At 39.9% G+C, this 25,709-nt stretch overlaps 1 protein-coding gene across 5 annotated transcripts in view; it reads left to right on the top strand.

Annotated features, from left to right (window-relative positions):
• The first annotated feature begins 8,692 nt into the window (after positions 1 to 8,692).
• The window catches only part of sh3tc1 (SH3 domain and tetratricopeptide repeats 1), a 42,793-nt gene continuing 25,776 nt past the window's right edge, over positions 8,693 to 25,709 (top strand). The window contains exons 1-9 of one of the 5 annotated variants that reach the window (XM_030431861.1): positions 8,693 to 8,876; positions 10,266 to 10,319; positions 11,861 to 11,991; positions 22,651 to 22,756; positions 22,883 to 23,023; positions 24,256 to 24,454; positions 24,578 to 24,654; positions 24,849 to 25,044; positions 25,158 to 25,288. In XM_030431861.1, the coding sequence (XP_030287721.1) occupies positions 8,774 to 8,876; positions 10,266 to 10,319; positions 11,861 to 11,991; positions 22,651 to 22,756; positions 22,883 to 23,023; positions 24,256 to 24,454; positions 24,578 to 24,654; positions 24,849 to 25,044; positions 25,158 to 25,288 (1,138 nt within the window). In that variant the 5' untranslated portion in view covers positions 8,693 to 8,773. Of the gene's footprint in view, positions 8,881 to 10,265; positions 10,320 to 11,860; positions 11,992 to 22,650; positions 22,757 to 22,882; positions 23,024 to 24,255; positions 24,455 to 24,577; positions 24,655 to 24,848; positions 25,045 to 25,157; positions 25,289 to 25,709 lie in introns of all 5 variants that reach the window. The other 4 variants (XR_003985749.1, XM_030431859.1, XM_030431858.1 and 1 more) reach the window with 4 other exon arrangements.

Here is a 25,709-nt window from a genome sequence, read left to right as displayed (position 1 = left end):
TCTACAAGGTTGTGAAAAATGCTTTCTACTTGGTAACAATGGAGTTGGTAAATAGTAATGCTCATGAGTTTATCCCTTTCACATATATCTTCATGTTTTCAGCTATAAAAAGATAAAGTAGCTTTTAGTTAGCTCCAAACTGTGCAGAAAATATAGCCTATAGCAAATCTTATCTATGAGTTGCAAAAGAAACCACAGTTTAGCCGAAATGAGCCTGTCTCCTGAACTCCACGGCGTCTTCATGGAGCCTCTCGTCAGCAAGCCGAGCCAACGGAGCTTTCATGGGGCTGGAGCCTGACGATGGGCTGCTGTGCTCGGTCAGTGACATCACCAAACACCTCGGCAGAAAAATCACCTTGGTACTGAAAACGGCTCTATCTGAGATCCGCAAAATGGTCAGCATTAGGATAAGAGTCCTGAAAATGGAGCTCCGCAAGAACTGAGGAAATCGAAGTATTAAAGGCCAGACTGGATACAGGATACCTTTCCCCAGCTTCCCGTCCATGGAGACTTCTGCAGATGTTGGCCTCAAGAAACCTGACAGCTCTGCCAGCAAACACAACAGTGTTGACCCCAGGAGAGCCAAAGCCGTGATGCCTGGTGTGAAAAGGGAGAATATAGATGCAATCTGCAACTATTTAATGAAAGACAAGAACTCGAGGGGGTGTGCTGAAATGGACGGTGATCAGAACAGCCAAGCCAAAACAACAACTCTTTGGCCTTTTATGTTCAACTTCTAAAATATTAAAACAAAGCATTTGTTTGATATAGTCCTGATGCTAGAAAAGCAATTACAAAGAAGTGGCTCCAGCCAGATGCCCCATCTTAGAGAACTGGTACGCTATTATCTATGAAATCTTTGTAATGAAAAGAATGACCTCTTCAATGAGGCTCCAGGAACATAAATTTGGGGACATTTTGAAAATATATATTTCCCCATGAAACGCTGTTCTTTTGTTTAAATAAAAAGAGAGAAAATAAATGTTCATTCATCTCTTTGTAACTTAACTCAAGCAACCCTGTTCTGTTTGTTTTGTATGTGTTAAATAAACTGAAAAAACGGTTTGCTCTATGTAAGACTTATCTAAAGAGGAATATGGAATTGTTATAAAGAATTGAAACCAAACATAGGAGAAAATGTCAAAATAAATAAATAATGAAAAATAAAGCCGCAAGCAGCAATCCTCGGGTTCTAACCCCTCATCCCCCACAGTCGATGACATCGTCCGCCGTGTTTCTCAAAGCTCTGTGCAACACATAGCCATGATAAGCCCCAGATTTCTCCAAATTGGGTTTTCAGCTACATGCTAATGGCATTTATAGCGCCCCCTATAGGTTGAGCTCAACATGCTTTGGTAGGCAGATTACCAGTCCTGATGTGTACCACCAAGTTTTGTGATGATAGGACAAAGGGTGTGGGAGTTATGGCCAATCATTTCTCAGCCCCGCCCATTGCAAAAATACATGGGTCCCTGGCGGCCATGGTTTTTGACCAATCTGGCTCATTTATAGTAGAAATGTGTCTTTTCATCCCCCGAAGCTGTATAGCATATTTGGTGTTGATAGAGTCAATCTTTCAAAAGTTCTATTAATTTTACTGGTTTTAACGTTATGCAAATTAGCAAAAAATCTGTAATAGCGGCTTTCGTGGTGAAAGAGACTTTTTTGTAGAGTACTATCAGGAGGACGTGTATGAAAAATTTCAAGTCAATAGCACTTATGGCTTGGCGGGGAGAGCCATTGAAGTTCACACCCTATGTTATAGCGTCCCCATCTGACAGATTGGGATAAAATTTTTGGAGCAGCATTTGGACGTCATTTATACTCAACGTACCACGTTTCGTGTCTCTGGGTCCTTCCAGCTTGCCATAAATTAATAAAACGCAAACAATGATGGTTAATGACGAATAGGCCACGCCCACTTTCACCTATCAACATGGCATTCAAGATATTACTTAATACTCGCCCCTAGAGTATGCATACCAAATTTGGTGAAATTCCGTCAAATGGTCTATGAGATACGCATGTGTAGCATTTATAGGGCCCCCTATAGGTTAAGCTCAACATGCTTTGGTAGGCAGATCCCCAGTACAGTTGTGAACCTACCCACCAAGTTTTGTGATGATAAGGCAAAGGGTGTGGGAGTTATGGCCAATCATTTCTGAGCCCCGTCCATTGCAAAAATACATTGGTCCGTGGCGGCCATGTTTTTTGACCAATCTGGCTCATTTATAGTAGAAATGTGTCTTTTCATTCCCCGAAGCAGTATACCAAATTTGGTGTCGATAGAGTCAATCTTTCAGAAGTTCTATTCATTTTACTGTTTTTCACATTATGTTAATTGGCAAAAAATCTAAGTAGGCGGAGCTTTATGGTCTAAGTGGCTTTTTTGTAAAGCACATGGAGCTGGATTTGTGTGTCAAATTTCAAGTCAATCAATCTTACGGTGTGAGGGGCGTGGCCTTCCCAAAAATGCATTTTCAAGCATTAGTTACAGCGCCACCATCTGGCTGACTGGGCTCATATTTTAATACAAGTTGATGCACATCATTTCCAATCATTGGGCCCCTTCAGGTTCAGAACCCTTATATTAAACCGGCACAATTTTAGAAGGGTTCTACCCCTTAGGGGTTAGAACCCTTATAAATGGAAAGAAGCGTGGGGCAGGCTGTCCTCACAAACTGAGTGCCCTTGCAAGAAGGAGGCTTGTGAGGAAGACCACCACGACACCTATGACTACACCAGAGATGGACAGAGTACTCGACCCCAGTACTTGAGTAAGAGTACAAATACTACTGGTCAAAATTTACTCTGTTACAAGTAAAAGTAGCTCAGTCGACATGTTACTTGAGTAAGAGTAAAAAAGTACTTGCTTTTAAAGGTACTTAAGTAAAAGTAAGAGTAAGAGTAAATGTCTTATTTTTCACATCAATGAATTACTATAATTTTTTCTAAATGAATTTAAGGACCTTTTAACTCTTGTTTCTGAGAATTAACTCTTTGAAACCACCTGCACTGATGTGCTTGCTTTTAGAACCACAATCTTATATAAAGCCTGCAGAAACACCTGTAAAAACAAATCAAATGAATGGGATCACAGGAGGACAGCACAGTGATGTTGATAGGTTTTCATGTAGTGAGTCCCCAGGACCCACAGGTGGTGAGTTGAGTGGGTCCCTGGGAAATTCAATGGGTCCCGACTCCCCAGTTAAGAAAATGTATTTCTTTCTTATATTATTCTATTTCTTAAATTTTATTGATTGTTAAACTCCTTCGATGGTGGTATGATACGGTTATAATAAACGGATATATTCATGTATGTTCAAAATGTATCTGAAATTAAACAAATTAAATTCCAAATCTGAAAAGTTTATTGTAAAACAACTGTCACTGTGGCATGACATATGACAGTAACAAAATGGTGGCTGGCCTTCAATGTAGTTTTCATCACCACCATCGGATTATGTTTTATTTATTTCATTACAGCACGTCCCCTAAATGTTAAAATATAATCGACACAAATGAGCACAGCATCGAGCAGTGGAAATGTCGGTTTATTTACTATGAAGTTTGTATTTTTAATTGTTGAAATCAGACGTGTAGCAAGCTTTTCAAAAGTGCGGGGGATGGATATGGTGGTGATGGTGGTGGTGGTGTTTTTTTAAAACAATTTTGGGTCGGGGGGTGATGATAAAAGACACTTAAATATTACATCTGTGTCTATAATAACCACACCCTGACATGTAAATGTGACATCTGTCTTGATTTGTTTAATTATAATATTTATAATATAAGCCTACTGAAACTGTACTTTTTTTTTAACCATTAAATGTTTTTTTATACATTATCATATTTTATAATGTTCTGTCATGGACAATGTCACTTCACTGCTAACAGAAAAGAGAGCTGCTCACTGCCAGTTGCAGCTTCTTATCTTGATCTGCAGTCTTTGTTAATTTCTTGTCATGATTGTTATTATTAGTACTTAGATTATCAAAAATCACAGTTACATGTCAGCATGTGGTTATTATAGACAGATTACATATTTAACTGTCATATGTCATCACAGTAACAGCGTTACATACATAAGCAGCTGTAAACACATAAACACATTATACAACACATCATGTGGTTTGGTGTCGACCTGTATACTGAACGTATCAGGAGTAATCCACATTTACAATCATCAGAGAACGTTACAGACATTGTTTTTGGTTGCTCTCCGTTTCCAGAGAATTCACAGAGAAGCTGGAGAAGTTTGTGACATTTTCATCCCGGATTTTTGTGAGGAGGGAATTAAACGCCTGTCCCAAATAAACGCCTGGTCTGTTAAGTGATTGAAACAAATACACGCCCGGATATTATTTGGTATTTTACGGTAGATCCCACCTCATCAGCACGAGCTGAACAATAAATCTAACTTAGCAAGAGAGGCGGGACTTAAGGCAGAACAGCCAATCATCAGCCAGTCAGTCCCAAAGCCGGTGTCATGTTTGAAGCAGCAACAGAACAGGAGAGGGAGGAGGAGAGGAGGCAGCTGCAGCGAGCGCAGACTTAGAGCGGCGGTAGAAAGTGACTCCGGCCGCAGTAAGGCGTTTGTGCAAAACTGCAGTAAATCTGCAGAAAAAGTGTGGGTGTTGAACACTCTCACCGGGATAACTGTGGGTGTTAACACACACATCCCCCACGGGTGCTTGTTGAAATGAAATCAGCAGTGACGGGCTAGTTGTTTTGGTAGCGGCTAAATTAGCATGTCGCGATACTTTGTACAGGGGATCACGTCTGCGCCGAGTAGATGCGCAGAGGGTTGAAACAGCGCTTGTCCGGTCTGCTAACAACAAGGTTTCTTTTGCCAGTTACTGAGATTAAACACGAGTTGTTTAATGTTCACAATGTATCGTTTTTCATGGGAAAAATGAGGTGCGTCCCTGGGACGCATGGATAGTGAGTTTAGTGCGTCCTTTCAGATTTTAATGCGTCAGGGACGCAGGACGCGTACCTAGCAACATCACTGCAGCAGATGTTGCAGATCCAGATGTTTATTAACAATCATTAAAACTGTAACCAAATGAACCTGCACCGTCCAACTAACTCTCTATCATTTAGCTAAGTTGGGAACTGGAACCCCCTCAGAGACCAATGTTGTCCCCAGACCACTGGTTGAGAATCACTGCTTTACAAAAAACTACATCTGATGCAGCCATTGTCGCGGTTTTGTGTTGACAAACGCAGTCGAGAGCGTGGCTACTTTGGTGTTATCCTTATGGGGAGGGATGACGTATTTCCGCTTTTACGTAGATCCCAGTGGAGAGCGTGCACTGTGATAGGTTTCCTTCTTTGACAAACACAGCTTGTGTCCGATAGTATTTTAGAAAAAAAAAGAAAAAAAAAAGAGCAGACCTGAAAGTAACGAGTACTTTTCAGCCTTCCTAGAAATTAACTCGAGTGAAAGTAAAAATATTTGTCTTGGAAATGTATTCAAGTAAGAGTAATAAGTACCAAAGAAATCTAATACTCAAGTAAAGTACAAATCCTCTGGATATGTACTTAAGTACAGTACTCAAGTAAATTTACTCCTGAATTTACCACTGGACTACACTGAAGGAATGTAAAGCTTCAGCAGCTGAGATGGAGAGATTCTGCATACAACAACTTCTGCCTGGGTTCTTCAGCAGTCAAAGCTTTATGGGAAAGTGGCAAAGACAAAGACACTGTTGAAGAAAGCTCATTAAATCTCAACCAGAGTTCACCCAAAGGCATGTGAGTTGCTCATTAGACTAGGTGCTATGTTTGGCTGTTCACACCCGATCCACATGCAACATGGCGAAGCTGAAGTGCTGTGATTGAGTCATCTACTAAATACGGACTTAAAGGGGGTGAATGATTCCATTTATGAAAAAGAAGAAAAAAAATAGGGGGGTGAATACTTTTTATGGGCCCTGTATAATTAGCCTTTTATGTGAAGTGAAACTGAGTGTGAGATGCATTACTATATTTGAAATAATTTCTACAACTGACCCCCTTTAATTGACCCCCTCACCATCCGTTTCTCGAGTTTCCCCAGTTTCGGATTTTTTTTTAACTCCTGAGTCAAGGTTTGCGTAAATGTACACACATTTCCATGTCAAGTATTATTTTTTAATCACACCAATGTATGCGTCGAAAATAGCAAGGTCTATGAATGGGGCCCCTGGGCTGTGGACACAGCCTTTATAAGTGGTCCCACATTTTCTGCCAGGTTTTCATACATGATTTTATTAATATGACCATGAATACAGACTGTGCATATTTTTTATTGTCAAAATAATAAAGATACCTTGTAAATGTAAATATGGCTTTCTATTTTTTTCTGCTGTATACTTACATCTTTTGTAATTAAAGTCTTGGGTCAGGCCCATTAATATTCAAGTCCAACCACACACAGCCTACTGATGTGTCCGATAATGCTGCTCTATCTACCCATTTACAGCAATCTCTCCCAGAAAATGGTTCCAACATTCCTGGGCTTGGATGCTGAAAAAAAAAAAATCAATTAATGCAGCTTTAGGTAAATAATCAACTTGTAAAATCACTGAAAGGTAAATGTATCACAAGGTGCCTAAAAGCTCTGGAGCCAAAAGGAGAAAAAAAAGTAGAATTCCAAGTAAGGATAATATTTTCAGACTCACACACACACACACACACACAAACAGACATTCACACACGTGCAAATTTATGCACTTTACACTACATGGTCATCTGACAACTACTGTGTGTGGAGTAAAAGTGTAATAAAATGTCATAAAACAAGTGAGTATCATATGACACTAGCTTTATCAGTCACCTTGCAGGATGTGTATTACTTAATTGCTGAGACATTATGTGTCTTGTGATGTCTTCCCTGTGATTGTGTGTTTGCTGCTGTTATAAATTGTGTTGCTTCAAAAAAAAAAGCACCTCTACTGCTTGGTTGCAATTCTGTTAGAGGAACTGACTGGAGGAGAGGAAATGCTGAGTCTTTTCCTGGGATGAACACACTGATCCAAACCCACACACTACCACTACCCTTTGAGTAGAAAGTTTAGGCTAGAAGGAGCATATGTCTGCAAGGCAATGGGAGAGGAAGTAAGTCTAGCTGGTGCTTATGTAATATAATTATTCAGATTTAGGTCTGTGCCATAGCTTTATTTGTTCAGTGATTAATTATTAACCTGAAAACTGCACACTAATTCTAAAGAGAAGTAGAAACTTATCTTACAAAAACTAAATAATGGATCTAGTTATTTAATTGATGGAGATACACAACATGTAGCATGATTGTAAAAATATACAGAAGTAATAACCCAAATGGAATCAAGGTGAGCTTAAGTCAGTCAGTGCCTGAGGCATGTCAGTAAAGTTATTTGAGGATTTAAGAGATGCACCTTCAAAATAAGAGCCCACATTTTCTATTTCACTGTGGCACACATGCTGTTACCAATCATGTTCATAGCCACCAGTTTTAAAAATGCAGAATTAATAACTTAATATAAATGACTATAGTTATGTGCTGAAGTCAATAAAAAACAAAACATCATTTAATAAAATAATAATAATAGTAGACACCTAAATAGCAACTTCCTACAATGCAAACTCCTGAAAATGTAAAAAGTAACTATTTAACACTAATATGGTATATAAAGAGATAAAGGGTTACTCCACCAGTTACAGTTAAACTGTGTTTACAGGCCTTAGGGATTACTGCATATTGAAGAATGTTGCATAAAGCTTTTTGTGACTCTGAAGGAAGCTGCATGTTGCCTCTGGTGAAGTCACTTAGGTTTGGTTTTTCTTCAATAGGCAAAAGAATGTGTGGAATAGAGAAGGAAGGAAGGAATATCTCTGTTCTGCCGTATCAACTTTGATCATTGTCTTTTTAAACTGTCCATAATGAGTGCAATACTAAACCAGTGGACTGCTCTTCAAAACTTAGCCACCTACATTACCCACAAAGCAACTTAGCCACAAAGTGACATCACTTAGGAGGTAATTTATCTGATTACACGCAGCGTCTTCTGAAGCCACAAAAAGGACAGCTGTCCAGCCCTTCACCAACCACTCCACCCAATAAATAATACACATAACAGTTAGACATATACAGATGCATAAATTGTTAAGCTAAATAAGTAAAACAAATGCACATGCCTTAACTAAACAAAAACAAGAAAATGAATTAGCAAAATCTTTTAGATATGTCAAAACTAATAAAAAATAAATTTCATACAAATATGAACGACCAAATGTGGGTTTCACCGCACACTCAAAATGTTTATTTTCATATTCTATTTATTTGTTACTCTTAACAGTTATATTTCTTTGAGGTTGTATTAAAAGACAGCTGAAATATTTATCCACTTATAGAGTTTGGATAAAATTCTGGTGTGTAAATACAGATTATAATAACAATAACAACAACACCAACAGCACTGATTTTATTATTATTATTATTATTATTGTTGTTGTTGTTGTTGTGAAATAGACTGTTAAAACGAGCTTTGGCCTACATCAAATCTTATCTTGTCTGACAACCTAACCCCAACTCCTAAACCTTTGAAGAAATCTACAATTTATCAGATGAGATTTAAGGTTTTTGATACATTTATTTTGAAAAGACAACCGGGACAGTTGGTGTGGTCACCTTGACACTACTGACTCTTGTACTGGGAGAAGTTTAGTTGCCCTTTCATCCTGTCATGTGATTGTGCGGAGCTGACTGATCACCGGGGGACGAGGACACTGTGTGGTTGTGTTGGACATGTCAGCCGGGTCGGTCCAAGACGATGGCAGCCGCGGGTCCAGGTGGAAAATCTGTGAAAACGGCCAGCAGCACCCGGAGGCTGCGGAGGAGTTCAAGAGCAGTGGGTATCTGTTGTTATTGGTGTTATATATTATATTCTTCTACAGAAGAAATTTCCTAGCCAGAGCCATCAGATGCTGTCAGTGTACCAAATTGTTACGATTAAGGCGCCAATACTATTAGGATATCTTTTTCGTGAGGATGACATTTTGTTTAAAAAGGTTGGTGTCATTTTCTATCAAGATCTGAAACTGAAAATCAAAAACAAATGATGAAATATAAAGTGCTCAGTAAATATGACATTAAATGAAACACACATATTTAGAAACAATAGACATTCAGTTATTTATAAAAATGTTACATAAAAAAAAATGTTTCTGTTTCAATTATCATATCTCGACAAATTTATCTTGTCACCTTTGTATTATTTCCCCAATTTTTTTACATCAATTAATTTTCCTTTTTTTACTTATTGCTTCATTTTTCAATTCATTCATTGATTTCCGTATTTATTTTCTGGATTATTTTCCCTTTTAATTCAGTCAAAGTACCTCATGGGGTCAACTTTTCACTTGTTGGTTTATCAACAATAGAGTTTATCAGAGGTCACTGGTGACCAGGCATGGGCCTTCAGCAAACTAGCCTAGTACATTTAGTAGTCCTAGTATGGTAGACACGTGTCTATAGTTAGTCCAACCTACTCCACACTGATGCGGGTCCTTCAAAGCATGACGTTTTAGTAACTTGGATGATACTGATATCAGGCACTGAATTTAATGAATTTACTGTTTATCTGACCACAAATTAGATTCCACCTTAACTGAGTGCTCATGGGAGTTAGGCCTCACGGATTAATGTACAGGCTCTGCCTCAACATTGCCTTTACTACATTCTGCATTCACATTACTAGGTGGACAGATAGCTTTACTTGTCACTAAATTCATAGCAGTTCCAGTGCTAAAGGATACGTAAATAACTAGAATTAAAAAAGCACCCCACTTGTTAGTGTAAATTCAGGGGAGGTTTCAAGTTTCAGCACTTGTTTGAGCTTCATACTTTTTCCAAACCAGTTATGATGTCACAAACCCTGCTGGGTAAATTGATAAAATGGTAAATAGATAGAGTTTTAAGCTGGGACAAGCACTGAGCTGGCACTTTCTGCCCCAAGTCAATCCTCTGGTCTGGCAACTAAACAGGCATTCTTCTGGTCACTGCTCTGGCATTGTGTTGAAAAGAAAATGAACTGCCTCATGTATTGACAAAAAAGATGCAGTAGGTTCTGTTTGGTGGCTCTTCTCTTTTACTCATTTTCCATTTGTAAATGACACATGAGCCAAATGCCTATGAGTTAGTAGTCTGTGATAGTGGTTAAGAATGGCAGTAAGCCTGTGGTTACATGTGTGACACTATTGCTTCTTCACATTCTTGATAGTGTGTTGTTTCTCCTTAGATGCTGCAAGTCTGAAGAGAACTCTATCAACATGTGAGGAAAACGTCCCAACAGGTACCTTTAGCAAGAACACACCTGATCCAAATCAGGTGTGTTCTTGCTCGGTTGGAATGAAAACCTGCAGCCACACGGCCCTTTACTGGATCACTTTGACACCACTGCTTTAGAGCAATAGTGGTTCTGACAAGCCATTTTATTTTTGTTGTTAGTCATACTACGTGCTGCTAGCGTTATTTATGTATCCCACAGGCTTTACTCGGCCTGATTGGTTGCCTTTTTTAGTTGCATTCTCTTCACTTGACTCAAACTGCTGAATGCATAGTGAAGAGTGGTTATGTCAGTTTTTCTTGCAGTTCTGATATGGTGGTTTATGAGCTGTATAGCCAGGCAAATTCCCCGACCTCTTCAGCCTCCCTCCTGGTTTTCTGCTGCTTCTCACAGAATCACTCATTCTTAGGAGCAGCTCTGTCAGCCATTGTTTCAACATCAAGCGCAGTGACACTGCAGCTGTGAAAGCCGAAGAGGTCTGTGCTTTTAAGAGAAAAAAATCAGTTCGCAATCCACTATTTCAGCTGCTGGTTCTTTGTTTTACGAACTGACCACAAAAAAAACACAGACATAACCCATTAAAACCAGACAACTACTGAACACACAGTTCATAAATAGCTGGCTAATTCTGGTGTGATTAAATGACAAATTTAAGGTAAGTATACAGGGAATGTTTATAATCCAAATGGACAGAAATCTTAAGCATGGCTGGAAATTATCACTGAATTTCATTGCAATCATTAGATTATGATGATATGTTCAAGAGGAAATGTTGCTTGTAGTAGTCACAACCTGAACCAGTTATAAAAGCAAACATATGACCTCAGTGGAAAGTCATGTGCTCAAATGTGAAATGGTTTATACCTTGAACCTGTGAGTTCCCCCAAAGTCACTTATTAATCTGTGAGTCAGTCCCACAGGGTCATCATTAACTCAAATCACCGTATGAGTTTATTGGTAGCTTAGGCAGCTCAGTGTCCTGTATGTAGGTCGGTCTTAGCGCTGAAATTTAACCCCTATTTAAGATTAATGACCATTAATCACACTGACCAAACAACAATGAAGCAATTCTAAAGCCTTGTTTCCCACCACTATGCTGATAGAATGATGTTTCATAAATATAAACTGAACTTCATTTTTATGTATCCTTATAATAAATTATTATTCTGAAAAACAATGTTTTTGCAAATTACTCTTGCAGATGTAGTTTACAGTTATTTTTTTCTTCATTATTTTGATCTTTATTTTTCTAAACACTTCTTTAATATAGGCAGTACTGTATTCCAGTATTCTTTTCTGCACTCTAATTATCAAGCGAGTGAGGCAAAAGTGCTTTCATGTGTACCAAATCGTTGCCATGTTCAGCTGTTCAGACAGACTCACAGTTAATAATCTATCAGAAATAGTTGCACTACTGTTTGTGATTTTTATATCGGTCTATTTATTCCTCAGAGATAAGCAGACCCACACACAAACACCAAGCTTGAAGTCACATACATAGTGCTTAATGGTAAAAAAATAATACACTTGATGCATTCTGTGGTCAGCTCTGCCCATGCTGTTGGATGTGGTCAGGGGTCCTGAGTGTCTTCCTGCAGACGAGGAGTTGCAGGAAATGCTAAGAGGGAAACTGCGCATTCTGCAAGCTGACAGCATCGAGGTCAGCACTCTATTCACGGTACTACCCATGAAATGCATGCATGCATACACACGCACACACACACACACGCACACACACACACACACACACACACACACACACACACACTTTAAAGTTTGTGTTGAACATGGTTATGATTAGGTAAAAGGATATTTAACAAATATATGATTTAAGTAGTTAAAATTCTTTCATAGAGAATAATGGTTACGGTAAACCTTGACACATGTGCCAACAGATTCCACAATTCCAGAAGTAACACATTTTCACATCAGGAACAATGTGAGAAATGTCAAGAAAAAACAAGCCGCTCCTGCAGGATAATCCTCCTCCCTCTTTCCAGCCATACTGTCCGCTCAGCATTCTTTTTTTCCTTTTGTATTGCTAAATGCACAACAGCATGTGTGACAGATTCATCTCAGGAAATGATTGTCCAGAGAAGGACATCATTATATCATTACATGATGAAACAAAAAAAAGACCCCTCAGATAAATGAATATTTCTTGATAGTGGAGCAGAGCTAGTCACAAAATGGAGTTGATGCTTTTCAAAGTTGCATTGTTGCGCAAAGCTCACTCAGGTTGGAGCTGGTCTCTCTAGTGTTTTCTAGCCACCCCAAGATTGTAAGTGGGTTATGTTGGGATTAATATTTTTGGGTCTTTTTTTTGTTTGTTTTTTCTAGCTTTTGTCATGGCAACTTGTATTGTCCATACAACATGTTTGGTGATGCTACAAAAGTTACCAGCATGTCAAGGTCATTACTCAGAGTGTTTCACATTTAAAGGCTTTGTCAGCAGATATACTTTTCCTACAGGTCACCCATCTGAAAAAAAATCTGAGGATGAATTAAAGGTTAACTGGATAAACCAGATATACCTGGCTAATTTTGACGTCAAGGCAAGGGGAGTGGCTATTCTGTTAATGAAAAATGGGGGGGACTAAGTATAAGTAGATAAATATAGTAGACATTAAAATTAGCCTGGTATATCTGGTCTGTCCAGTTAAGTAGGGCCCGAGCAGGTCTCGACCTATGAAGACCTATTATATCTGTAGGAATTCTTATTATTATTATTAGGGCCCAAGCAGGGAACCTGCAAGGTCCCTATTGTTTTTCTAGTGATTATTTGATTTTATTAAGGCCCGAGCACTGACCAGTGCAAGGTTTTATTGAATCTGTTAGGATTCTTGTTATTAGGGCCCGAGCAGGTCACAACCTGTGTTCCATGGCCGGATGAGGATTTGTGCAAAATTCAGTGCAAATTGGCCAGTATATGGCGCTGTTATGGCTAAATGACGAAAGAACAGCTGGAATGCCTTCTCTTTTCAGTGGACAGGCTTTCTCCACCAGAGGGCAGTGCTGCCTTGCTAATGGATACAAACCTCTGTTCAACAGTTTGTAGGGTCACACAGTGCACTCCTCTCATTATTTGTTCTTCATGTAGATTGCATGGACTTCTTCTGACTCTGTGTACAGTATTAAATACCGGCAGGAGCAGGCCACAAAATCATAAAGTAACAACTTCTTCAACAGAAGTCATTGCATGAACAAGCCCTGACAGCAGCATGCCCCGATGCGCGTGGACTGTGAGGGCCCGATCATCGCTGCTTGCAGCTTTAATTATTATTCTACTCAAAAGTGAGCGCAGCTTTGGAAGGCCTGAACATACCCTAAAAGTCACTAAACTTGGAATATACGTCACATTTGGCAACATTTTTTATCATTTAATGTCATTGGGTGTGGGTGTGGCCTGGGGACTCTATAGTGCCCCCTACTGTAACTCCCCGCCTCCTACATGCACATACAATAGTCGGTATGCATATTTATCAAAAAATCTCCTGGACCCATACCCTCCGTCCAACAGGAAGACGGCCATTTTGATTTTTCCTGCCATTTCTATACCTCATACTTTTACGAACTCCTCCTACAGATTTTACACCACAGATGTCACATTCACTCATTATCATCCCCAAGAGTTCGTAAGCCAATCAGAGGCAGTGTTCAATTTACACACAAACCACACATGCACACAGCAGCCTCACACACACAAACTAGCAGAGGTAGGCTGCAGCAATGGCGAGTCCGGAGGGAAAGTTGGTGTTTTCAACGTGGAAGTATGGACACTACTTTAATCTTTTTGAGGTAAAAGGCAAGAACATACATGTGAAGTGTACATCATGTGAGCGAAGTTTGTCCACATCCATTGTAAGCAACTCTAATCTAATGAAGCATCTCTCAACGGCACATGCTTCTACAAACATAGTGGCTAAAAACACCGTTGTTGACACTGTTGATGATGATAGCCGGCCAGGTGTTGCTAATGTTAGCTCTGCTAACAACGAAGGACATGAAGCCATGCCGTCCAAGTAGCTGAAGCTGGACTTTTTCTGCTCCAACTTCACAAAAAGCTGTGACACAGAATGAACTGAATGTATGTTGTTGAGAACATGCTCCCATTATCAGCAGTTGCCTCAGACTCCTCACCCATGACAAACGCTAGAAAAAGCAACAACCAAAAAAGACCAAAAAATATTTACCCCAACATAGCTGGGCAACTACCCTAAATGTAGTACCCTAACCCACTTACAATCTTGGGGTGGCTAGAAAACACTAGAGAGACCAGCTCCAGCCTGAGTGAGCTTTGCACAACAATGCAACTTTGAAAAGCATCAACACCATTTCGTGACTAGCTCCTCTCCGAAATTAAGAAATATTAATTTATGTGAGGGGTCCCATTTTTGTTTCATCATGTAATGAAACAATCAGTGTTGGGCATGTTACTTTTAAAAAGTAATTAGTTATAGTTACTAGTTACTTCTCCCAAAAAGTAACTGAGTTAGTAACGGAATTACTCCACTATAAAAGTAATTAGTTACCAGGAAAAGTAACTATTGCGTTACTTTTATTTCTACCCCCTTTTGAGCTTGGCAGTCATTTTAGCGTAATCGGCATCTACATATGTATTTAGAAAATGTATTTCTGCATGGCGGACAGGCACCTGCTCTCCCCGATATTTTGCCAGTGAGTGCTCTGAAGGAGTCTGAGTCAACTGTTGATAACGGGAGCATGTTCTCAACAACATACCTGTCTATCATTGCATTCAGTTCAGTCTGTGTCACAGGTTTCTGTGAAGCTGTTAGCGGAGCTCACGTTAGCCACGCCTGGCCTGCTATCATCATCAACAGCGTCAGCAACTGAGTTTTTGGCCAGTGTTAATTTTGTAGAAGCGTGTCCCACTGAGAGATGCTTCATTAGATCAGAGTTGCTTACAACGGACGTGGACAAAGGAGATTAAAGTAGTGTCTGTAATTCCAATTTGAAAACGTTAACTTTCCCTCGGGACTTGCCATTGCTGCAGTTTACCTCTGCTAGTTTGTGTGTGTGAAGCTGCTGTGTGCGTGTGTGGCTTGTGTGTAAACCGAACATTGCCACAGATTGGCTTAAGAACTCTCGGTCAACGTTAGAGAGCCAATCATCATCACTTATGTGGTTGTCTCTCCCCTCCCTCCTCCCTCACCGGAGGAAAAAAAAACAGCTCTGCATCTCCGGTGGCTGAGAGCCAAGTCAGGTGACAACAGCTTCAATGATCAGCTTCAGTTTGTAACGCGCCACATTTAATAGTCGGTAACGGCGTTGTAACGACGGAAATAGTAATTAGTTAGTTAACCGCCATTAGTAATGCCGTTATTTCCAACAATGGAAATAATAATGTCCTTTCCTGGACAATCATTTCCTGCGATGAATCTGTCACACATCCTGTTGGGTATTTAGCAATACTAAAGGAAGAAAAGAATGATCAAAGCATCAGAGTGCTTGCTAGTCAAATCAGAGCAAACCTAGATTATAATCCTATTCAAATAGATGGAACAAACGATCATTTGTCACTTTCTGTGGACACATGACACTGCAACACGAAAATATGGTGATCTCCTGAAATCCAACTGGAAAAAAAGATCCAACCATAATGAAATAACATATAATTCTGGAATTCTTTACCAATTTATTTTGTTGGCTGCATTAACGCTATTAAAATGGTTATACTCACCATATTTCTAAATATGTTTCAAAGCCGCCCTGTCTACATACTTTTATATTATTTTAGGAACTGGACTCAATCATTATATGGAACAACAAGGTGGTCAGAATAACCAAAAAACAACTATGCAAGGGTAGGTCACAAGGAGTTTTTGGCCTCCCTCAATATCAATCTTTTTACTGAGCTGCAAGCTCAGAGTTTGATCCCTCGGGTGCAAAAGCCTACCAGCAGACCCTGATGTCACATCTGCTCCCTCCTGGATTCAGATTGAACAGGCCGCCTGTGGACACAAATCCCTTACTGTGCTCTTGAACAATCCATCCAAATTAAAAATTCCACAACACATAACCAGCTTTAAATAGCCTACCAGGAATGCACTTTAAGATACCACAATATGAATATGCACCTGAACACACCACCACTGACAGGCTAGTTTGATACAACCTTGACAGAAAGGGGTCAATATCTTCTTTTTACTCACTCTTACATGCCTCACTCTTCCATTATGCTGAATTTTAGAATGGATGGGCAGAAGATTTGGACATTGAAATTTCTGATGACAGTTCAAGACAGTTCCGTAAATGTTGTTCATAGACTTTATTACACTAAGCCAAAGCTTCATGCTATTTATACTAATGTCTCCCACATGTATGATAAGTGCAAACAAGATATAGGTTTACCTGCACATCATCTGTGGCTGTGTTATGAGCCCCACTCCTTCTGGTCACTCATATTTGACCATACAGTCAATATCTATCGAAGTGGACCAAGAAAGGAACCGTGGTGAACCAGCGACAGGGTCATAAGGCACATTGATGCACATTGGGAGCAAAGGCTGGCCCTGTGGTCCAATCCAACAGACGAGCTACTGTTGCTCAAATTGCTGAAGAAGTTAATGGTGGTTCTGATAGAAAGGTGTGCGTGTGCATCGTTTACCTGGGGAGCACATGACACCAGGATGCACTTTGGGAAGAAGGCAAGCCAGCAGAGGCAGTATGATGCGTTGGGCAATGTTCTGCTGGGAAACCTTGGGTCCTGCCATCCATGTGGACGTGTTGACACGTACCACCTACCTAAGCATTGTTGCAGACCATGTACACCCTTTCATTGAAACGGTATACACTGATGGTTGTGGCCTCTTTCAGCAGGATAATACGCGGTGCCACAAAGCAAAAATGGTTCAGGAATGGTTTGAGGAGCACAAAAGCGAGTTTGAGGTGTTGACTTGGCTTCAAAATACCCCAGATCTCAATCCAAAAAATCTGAAATGTAATTTACTGGGGCTTTTTTTCCGACACCACGAAGTTGGCAGCCTAGAAAGTGGCCTAATACAACAGAAAATTTAAACATCCTGCTAATTAGAGAACAAATGCCTTTCAGTGTTAAAAACTGTAAAAGATAGCAAGAAAGAATGGAAATGAGAGAAAAAAAGCATAACAATTTGGCAGAGTTAAACAAGAATTAAGAAGGAAAGTGAGGTTCCAGCAGAAAAGATGGGGAACGACAGAGAGGCAGCAAAAAGCCATAGGTGAACAAAGAGTGGATTTTACAGGAGATTCAGGACTTTTGGAATGGGAATAACCACTTGCGGGATGATATTAAAGATGAGATTAACAAAACAATTAAAAGAATTTGGGAAACAAAAGACTGCCGTGACGATATGGAAATAAGGCTGTACACAATGGAGCAAGTACTGATAAGCATGTGGGAGGACAAGGGTGTCAAACAAGAAGGAAGATTGAGAAGGGAAAATATCAGACAATATAACCTGCCAGAAGACAAAGAAGGGAGTTCAATGACAACTTTTGTAGAGACACACAAACTGGACATCCCCTCGACCACTGAACTGTATATTGAGAGAGCACACAGAGCTCTAGCCCAGAAACCTATGGCTACAATGAAACCCAGGTCGATCGTGATTACATTTCACTGACATAAGACAAGTGCTATGTAGAGCCGAGGAAAAGAAGGAAATTCTCCTAAGCAACCAGATGATGTACTTTTATCATGTCTATTCTATCCCCATCCCAAGCAAGCAAAAGAATAATGACGTGAAATGAGTGTACAATAAAAAGAGGATCCGCTTCCAGGTGCCAGACCACAAGTCCTCTACAAATCACAACTCTACCACACAATCAGCGAGGCCTGGAAAGACATGAAGGACAGATGTCTCCAAGTTAGGGCTGTATTCAGGCCAAATACAGGGCTGTACCTAAACACTGCAGAGTGGTGCAGCAGTTTGGGAGTGTCACTACTTGGTTTGTGTTTGTGACACGAAGGAGAATGTTATGAGGGGCCGTCAGGGACATTATTCAGAATTACCTCTCACACACACATGTGAAATGCTCTCACACACACTAATAAAATGCTCTCACACAGACAAGTGAAATGCTCTTATACACACTACTGAAACGCTCTCATACATACAGGTGAGTGAAACGCTCTCACACATACTACTGAAATGCTCTCACACACACTACTGAAACGCTCTTACACACACTACTGAAACGCTCTCACACACACTACTGAAACGCTTTCACACACACTACTGAAACGCTCTCACACACACTACTGAAACGCTCTCACACACACTACCGAAACGCTCTCACACACACTACTGAATGTGTATGTGTGTGTGTGTGTATATATGTATATATGTGCATAGGTGTACATGCGTATATATATGTGTATATAAGTGTGTATATGTATATATGTATGTGTATATATGTATATATGTATGTATATGTTTATATGTATATATGTATATGTATATGTATGTGTATCTCAGAATGAGAATAGAATACCAGATGAACATACATTGTAGTTGAAGCAAGGGTTGAAGTACTTCAAACTGAGCAAAAGCACATGCATTTCCCTGTGTGGAGTCTTCCTGTTTCGGTCAGGTGACACGAAGGCCTTCCTGTTTACCTGAAACGCTCTCACAAACACTACTGAAATGCTCTCACACACACTACTGGAAAAAATTGGGTGGGAATAGCTCAGTCCGTAGAGACGTGGTTTGGGGATTTGAAGGTCGCTGGTTCAAGTCCCACTTGGACCAAAAAAAGAACAATCTGGACTGGCTGTTGGAAAATGCTGGTTCACGTCCTGGGTTTTGCCAAGGTGCCCTTGAGCAAGGCACCGAATGAAAAAAGGCGTGTAATGTGAGTGATAAAAGGAATTTCCCAATTTGGGATTAAAATAGTATATATATAGTAGTATATATATACATTTAATAAATAAATAAAAAGCTTTACCACATACTAGTAAAATGTGCTCATGCACACAGCTCAAATGCTCTGATATAGAATTGTAAACTATAACAGTTCAGTAGTGAATATGAAAATTACAGTTAAACAGGAAGGCCTCCCTGTCATCTGACAGAAACAGGAAGACTCCACAGAGGGAAGTACATGTGCTTTTGCTCGGTTTGAAGTACTTCATCCCTTACTTCAACCACAATGTAAGTTCATAAAAGGAATTTCCCAATTTTGAGCGATATTCTTCGTTCATCTGATATGTATATATGTATGTGTATGTATATATATATATATGCATATATATACATATATATATATATATATATATATATATATATACATATATATATATACATATATATATATATTAGGGCTGTCAAAGTTAACGCAACATCCTCTTAACGCCGTTAATTTCTTTAACGAGCGATTAAAAAAAAAAAAAAGAAACGCGCAATGTTTGATTTTTGATTTTAGAAGAAGAAGCAGGGTTGGCGGTTTGGGAAAAACATGGTGGGCTGAAAAGCGAAAGTGAAAGTAAATGGAGAAAGGACTTATGAACGGCAAATTCTTTCCAAACCAGTGATCAGATTAAAGTTACTTATTCAAGTCACTATTATTTTTGTCATTTTCCTTCGTAAAAATATATATTTTGCTTTCTTCTTGCATCTCGAGGAGTGACGTCACCTGCGCGAGAAGTCACGTTTTCAGCACGAGGACAACTCATGTGTAACACCACGCAGCGACACAAGCAACTTGGAGGAAGGAGAGAGATGCGTGTTTTCTAGCTGGAAATACAGTCATTATTTTGAGTTATTAAAAAAAAACACACACACACACAAATGCTTGATCAAGAGCCTGGCCCGACCCGGCCCAAGGATAGTGACAGGAAATATCGGCCAGGGTCGGGCTCGGGCTCGGGCGGAGAATCTAAACTCTAGTATACGCTGATCGTTAGGAAAATCAATTATGTCCTGTATGGTCAGGTTAAAACTGAAAAAATGAGGCAGTCTGACATTTTATACATAATTGTGACAGTCTTAGGTTAAAAGTAGGTAGATTCTGGCACTACAAGAGAGGTGATATTGTTAGTTCCAACATGCTTTTTATTTATTTGGCAAAGAAATCTTTAACAAATCCTAAGAACAAATAGTTATTCACTGTCACTAATGTAATGTAATGGGCAGTCACAGTCAGGAAACTTTCAGTAGCCCTGGAGTAGAGCTGGTAAATACGGTTTCTTTTAAGGATTCGAGTCATTATGAGTCACTCACTAAACTGACCCGGGTTGTGCAAATCACTTGAGTCACTTGAGTCAGTATTGCCTAATCACCATGGAAACTCAGTCCTAGCCCATTGTCTCTATACACTAACGTCGTAAAAAACACAATGCAATAAAACATTATATACATGATTGGAAAAATAAAAGAGATACTAAAATAAAATTAAACAAAATAAAACAAATAAATAATAGAGTACTGAGGTAGGAACGGTGTAAATGGATAAAGTTCCCAAATAGAGATAATAATAGCATACTTACAATGTACTACTTAATATTTATGATATTTATATATAGATTATTTTATTTTGTAAAAATCGATCGACCTAATTTCATTTTATTATGCTACATCTATACAACAAACCTACAGTAACCTCTGGCTACCTGCAGAACATTGTGAAGAAGTTGAAGAATAACTTCTGTTGTACAATGACAGGGATGTGCTTTTCACGCTGGCTGGAGGAAGTCTAACCCAGAGACTTCACTTGCTTGTCTGCTACTCATTCAGAACGTAGCCGGCTGTTTGCGCTATCCTGCTTTGACTCGAGTCGTGGGTGTTTCTGGCATTGAGGCTTGCGAGCTAGTGCTATGACGAGTCGGCCGTGTTTCCGGCATAGAGGCTTCCACAATGCCGGAAACACAGCCGACTCGTAGCTCTTCTTCTTGTTTACTGGCGGTTGGCATCCAGCTCCGTGCCACCACCTGCTGCTCTGGAGTGTACACACTTTGCCTTGTTAGTAAATGAGAAATAAGTTGCGGGTGCCTATGAAGCGAACGGTACACACGCGCCTGGAACCGTGACAAGCATACCGAATGGGACAGATTTTTTTTGATTAACCGTTCTACCCCCTAATGTGTGTGTATATGTATATATATAGAGAGAGAGCACATTTGTGTGGTAAAGCTTTTTAGTAGTTTTTGCAAAAGGTTGTGTGTGTAAGAACATTTCAGTAGTGTGTGTGAGAGCGTTTCAGAAATGTTTATGAGAGCGTTTCAGTAGTGTGTGTGAGAGCGTTTCAGTTTCAGTAGTGTGTGTGAGAGCGTTTCAGTAGTGTGTGTGTGAGCGTTTCAGTAGTGTGTGAGAGAGCGTTTCAGTAGTGTGTGTGAGAGCGTTTCAGTAGTGTGTATAGAAGCGTTTCACTTGTATGTGTGAGAGCATTTTAGTAGTGTGTGTGAGAGCGTTTCAGTAGTGTGTGTAAGAGCGTTTCAGTAGTGTGTGTGTGAGAGCGTTTCAGTAGTGTGTATGAGAGCGTTTCAGTAGTGTGTATGAGAGTGTTTCAGTAGTGTGTATAAGAGCATTTCACTTGTATGTGTGAGAGCATTTTAGTAGTGTGTGTGAGTGAATAATTTTTCAGTTGTTTATGTGAGCGTGTTTCAGTAGTGTATGTGAGAGCATTTCACATGTGTGTGTGAGAGGTAATTCTGAATAATGTCCCTGACGGCCCCTCATAGAATCTGCCATGTTGTACTGCAAGTTGCCTGCTGGTCCTACTAGTGATTTTTCACCCAAATATTGGACTGAAATTTGCAGGGAGCTTGTTATGCCTCAGCTCTGTGCACCCAGCCCTCAGCCTACTAGCTCCTGTCAGTTCCAGAGTCTGTTAGACACCAGCTAGCTAGCCTCCGGTCAGCTCCAGTGTCTGCAAGCTACCTCCAGTTCTGAAGTCGGGGCCGCCAGTATTTCCCCGTTGGCTCTGCAACAAAGTGCAAAGATAAAAGTACAAAAAAATGGAAACATACCATGGGGAGACACGGGGAGACACTGGAGAAAACACCAGAGATAATGTCACTGGGAGAAACAGGGTGGCATCATGAGGAAGTATGGACGAAAACGGAACGAACAGACAAAGACATGACGCAGAACAAAAGACTACGTACGGACAAACTAACAAGGGCCTCAGGTACAGGTAGAGTGCGGCGGGAAAAAGGACAGGGGAAAGGAGCAGAAAAACACTGAAAGGAGGGAAAATCACAGAGAGGGAGGAACTGAAAAGTGACACGCAGCACACTCAAGGGTAAAATTTCCAGGAAACAGAATCATGACATTTGTACTGTCAGTAGATGTAATAAGTGTCATTTATTGAACTTTCTGCTTTTCTCTCACTACAGGAGTTGTCCACTCATCTCATCTCGATTAACAGTGAAGAAAAAGTCATCTTTGTGACTTTCAAAACATCTGAGGAAATTTGGAAGTTCACCACATATTACACCATAGGTATGTTTGGAATATAGTTAAGTCGTTGTCACTTACAGTGAGTATTTCCAGTAAGGCATAATTATATTGAGAACTATTCTCAAGCTCAACTACATTGTCAGTAAATCATCATTTCCTCTCCTCCAGGCTTCCTGGGTCAGTGTTTGGAGAATCTGTTATTTGACCAGAAGTATTGGCTCAGTTCTTTGGAGGAAGATATCACTATTAAAGTTTCGGTTCAGGAGGACACACTTAACCTAATCTACAAAGGCATCCTTATGCAGGAAGGTAGGTTACAAAATGCTGCTGTTTTCTTCTGACTGCACATAAGGAGATGTACTGTTCCTTAAATTCAAAATATTAAAGCGATATTCCAGTGTAAATTTAATCCATGGTCTAAATCACCATGAAACTGTGTTACACTCCCTCTCGAGAGATCAAGTTATCAGACCGCTAATTTACGGAGTTTTATCAACCTAGCTTAGCTAGGGAAGCTATTGGGATGCTAAAAACAGAGTTCAACTCTCCTCCATCAGCTTCCGGTCAGGGAAGTCCCGATGCGACGATTACCAAGTGCAATAGAGTTCCGCGGCTCATGGATGAAAATGTATGATTATGACTCCATGGAAAAGCAATCAAAGTTCATATGTGTCTTACCTGCCAGTTTATAACAGTGTCCGCATATCGAGAGCGGACAGGAAAAAGAACGGAATTGAGCATTTCTAACCGCACTCGGTAATCGTCGCATCGGGACTTCACCGACCCGGAAGCTGATGGAGGAGAGTTGAACTCTGTTTTTAGCATCCCAATAGCTTCCGGTAAGCTAGCGGAGGTTAGATGCCCCGGACTATGTGCTGAGACCCTATCTGTACTGCTGCTGAAGTTTGGTGCTGTTCTGAGCATTATTTGTGGCTTTTTGGTGGCGGTTTATATTTGGATCCATTTACTGCAGTGTATTGTTGTTGTGCGGTTGTTTCTGAGGTTGATAAAACTCTGTAAATTAGCGGTCTTGCTAACGAGAGGGAGTCTAACACAGTTTCACAGTGATTTAGCCAATGGATTAAATTAACACCGGAATATCCCTTTAAAGTGTGTTCACAGGTCTGCGGGGGCACAGTGAAAAAAATGAAAAAGTAGTATGAAATCTAATAAATTGCTTTATGCAATGAGCAAAAACACAACTGCAAATCACAAAACATAACCACAAACACAAAAACACAACCACAATAAAGAGTCTTTTGGACAATTTTCCAACCCCTATGAGTAGAATTTTTAGTATGAACCTAACCTGTTTTAAAAAATTATAATCTTAATTGTTCATATATATCTATACAATATTATCATAACTTTGCTTAATGCCTAACGACTACGGTGCTACTAGTAAATACGATGCGGCTCGAAAAAAACAACTATCTTTATCATCATTATATGTGGCTTGTTATGATGTAAAGTTATAATAAATTGCCATTCAAGCTCACATTCCACATGCACACAATCTTATTCTCACTGTGTGTCCTCAGGGTCTTTGTTTGCTGTTTGTAGTACAAACCAGATATTTGACAGCTCAACCTCTGGAGGTGACCTATACCTGGAGCAGGGAGACATAGCCCAGTTTGAGCCTCCCTTCCTGGGCTCAGGGTGGACTGTCCTCTGCCTTGCTAATGGAGCCCGAGGCACTGCACCCAAACCTGCTCTTGAGCCAATCAACCCTTTTCATCAGTGAGTTACATCACCCATGGTCTTACATACAGAAGCGATTGTGACTCATGTCACTATATTGTGAGCATGCAGTATAAGACTGAATGTGTTATATACTGTGGTCATGATCCCATCTTTCCACAGATGGTTTCTCAAATCTGGTGCAGAGAGCATTTTAGTTGGTGATGGGAAACCTGCCTGTGACTTCCCTCTGCAGTTTGGTAAGTGTAGTAGGAAATTCAGATTATCAACATATAAAATTATGACTTCATATATCCTACATTAATGACTTATAGAAGGTTCTTAATTCAGTGCTTACAGATGGAAAGATTTGACCTCTGAATATACCTCTATTACAGGAAGTTGTGGGATTTGTATTCACATTTTATCCTTCTATTCTTTCACCTCCGTTTAGCCAGAGGAACGTGTGTGGCCACAATGGCATATGATGCTGAGGGCCCAGATGAGCTGAGTGTGGCACCAGCTGAACGCATCATCATTGAGGGTCTTCTGGTGTCTTGTTTTGATTGGTTCACAGGAAGGAAGGAGTCCACAGGAGAAGTGGGTCTAGTCAAGACAAGTGTGGTGAAACCATCCACTGATACTTGCAAGTGAGTGTATCACAAATTGGTTAGCCATTTTAACAAATCAACAAGTTATTTGACAGCTGAGTAGCCATATGAATATATACTACATTTTGTTCTGATCTCTGTCATCCTTCCAGCTCAGCTGATATTTTTTTGGATGGAGAAAAATCGACATTTTTTAGTTTGCAAGAGGACAAAGTCACAAAGGAAACAATTGCCTTATTGAAGAAGAAATCTCAAAATGACTCTGGTCATAACTACAAACTGGGTGAGACATAAAGGACTCATACAGTCCATACAGAATTACACAGATTCCCCATCTCCATTTTTTGACATATTGAGGTTATGGTTAATGTGTGATGTTATCTTTTATATGCATATATCAGCTGCTTATCAAAATAAAGATCTAATTTAATTTTTTTTTAGATCAAACCAAACAATTCTATGTGGGAATAGTGCTTAAGACTAATGAGAAATGTCATGTGCCATGTGTACCAAAATTACAAGTCAACCAAACTGAATGAAAAAATATGTTGTCATCGCTCGTTAAAGCAACCAAAATAAGCATACAAATTGAATTTTGACCTAGTTACATGTTTTACTGTACTACTACCAAATTCCTGGAGAGGGACTGGACTGTCCAAAGTTGCCCAGGGTGAGAGATGCCAGGCGGGTGTGGGCATACTCAC

Source organism: Sparus aurata, chromosome 10 (genome assembly GCF_900880675.1).
Source record: "Sparus aurata chromosome 10, fSpaAur1.1, whole genome shotgun sequence".
NCBI classification, from domain to species: domain Eukaryota; kingdom Metazoa; phylum Chordata; class Actinopteri; order Spariformes; family Sparidae; genus Sparus; species Sparus aurata.
This window is presented reverse-complemented; position numbering and strand designations above follow the sequence as displayed.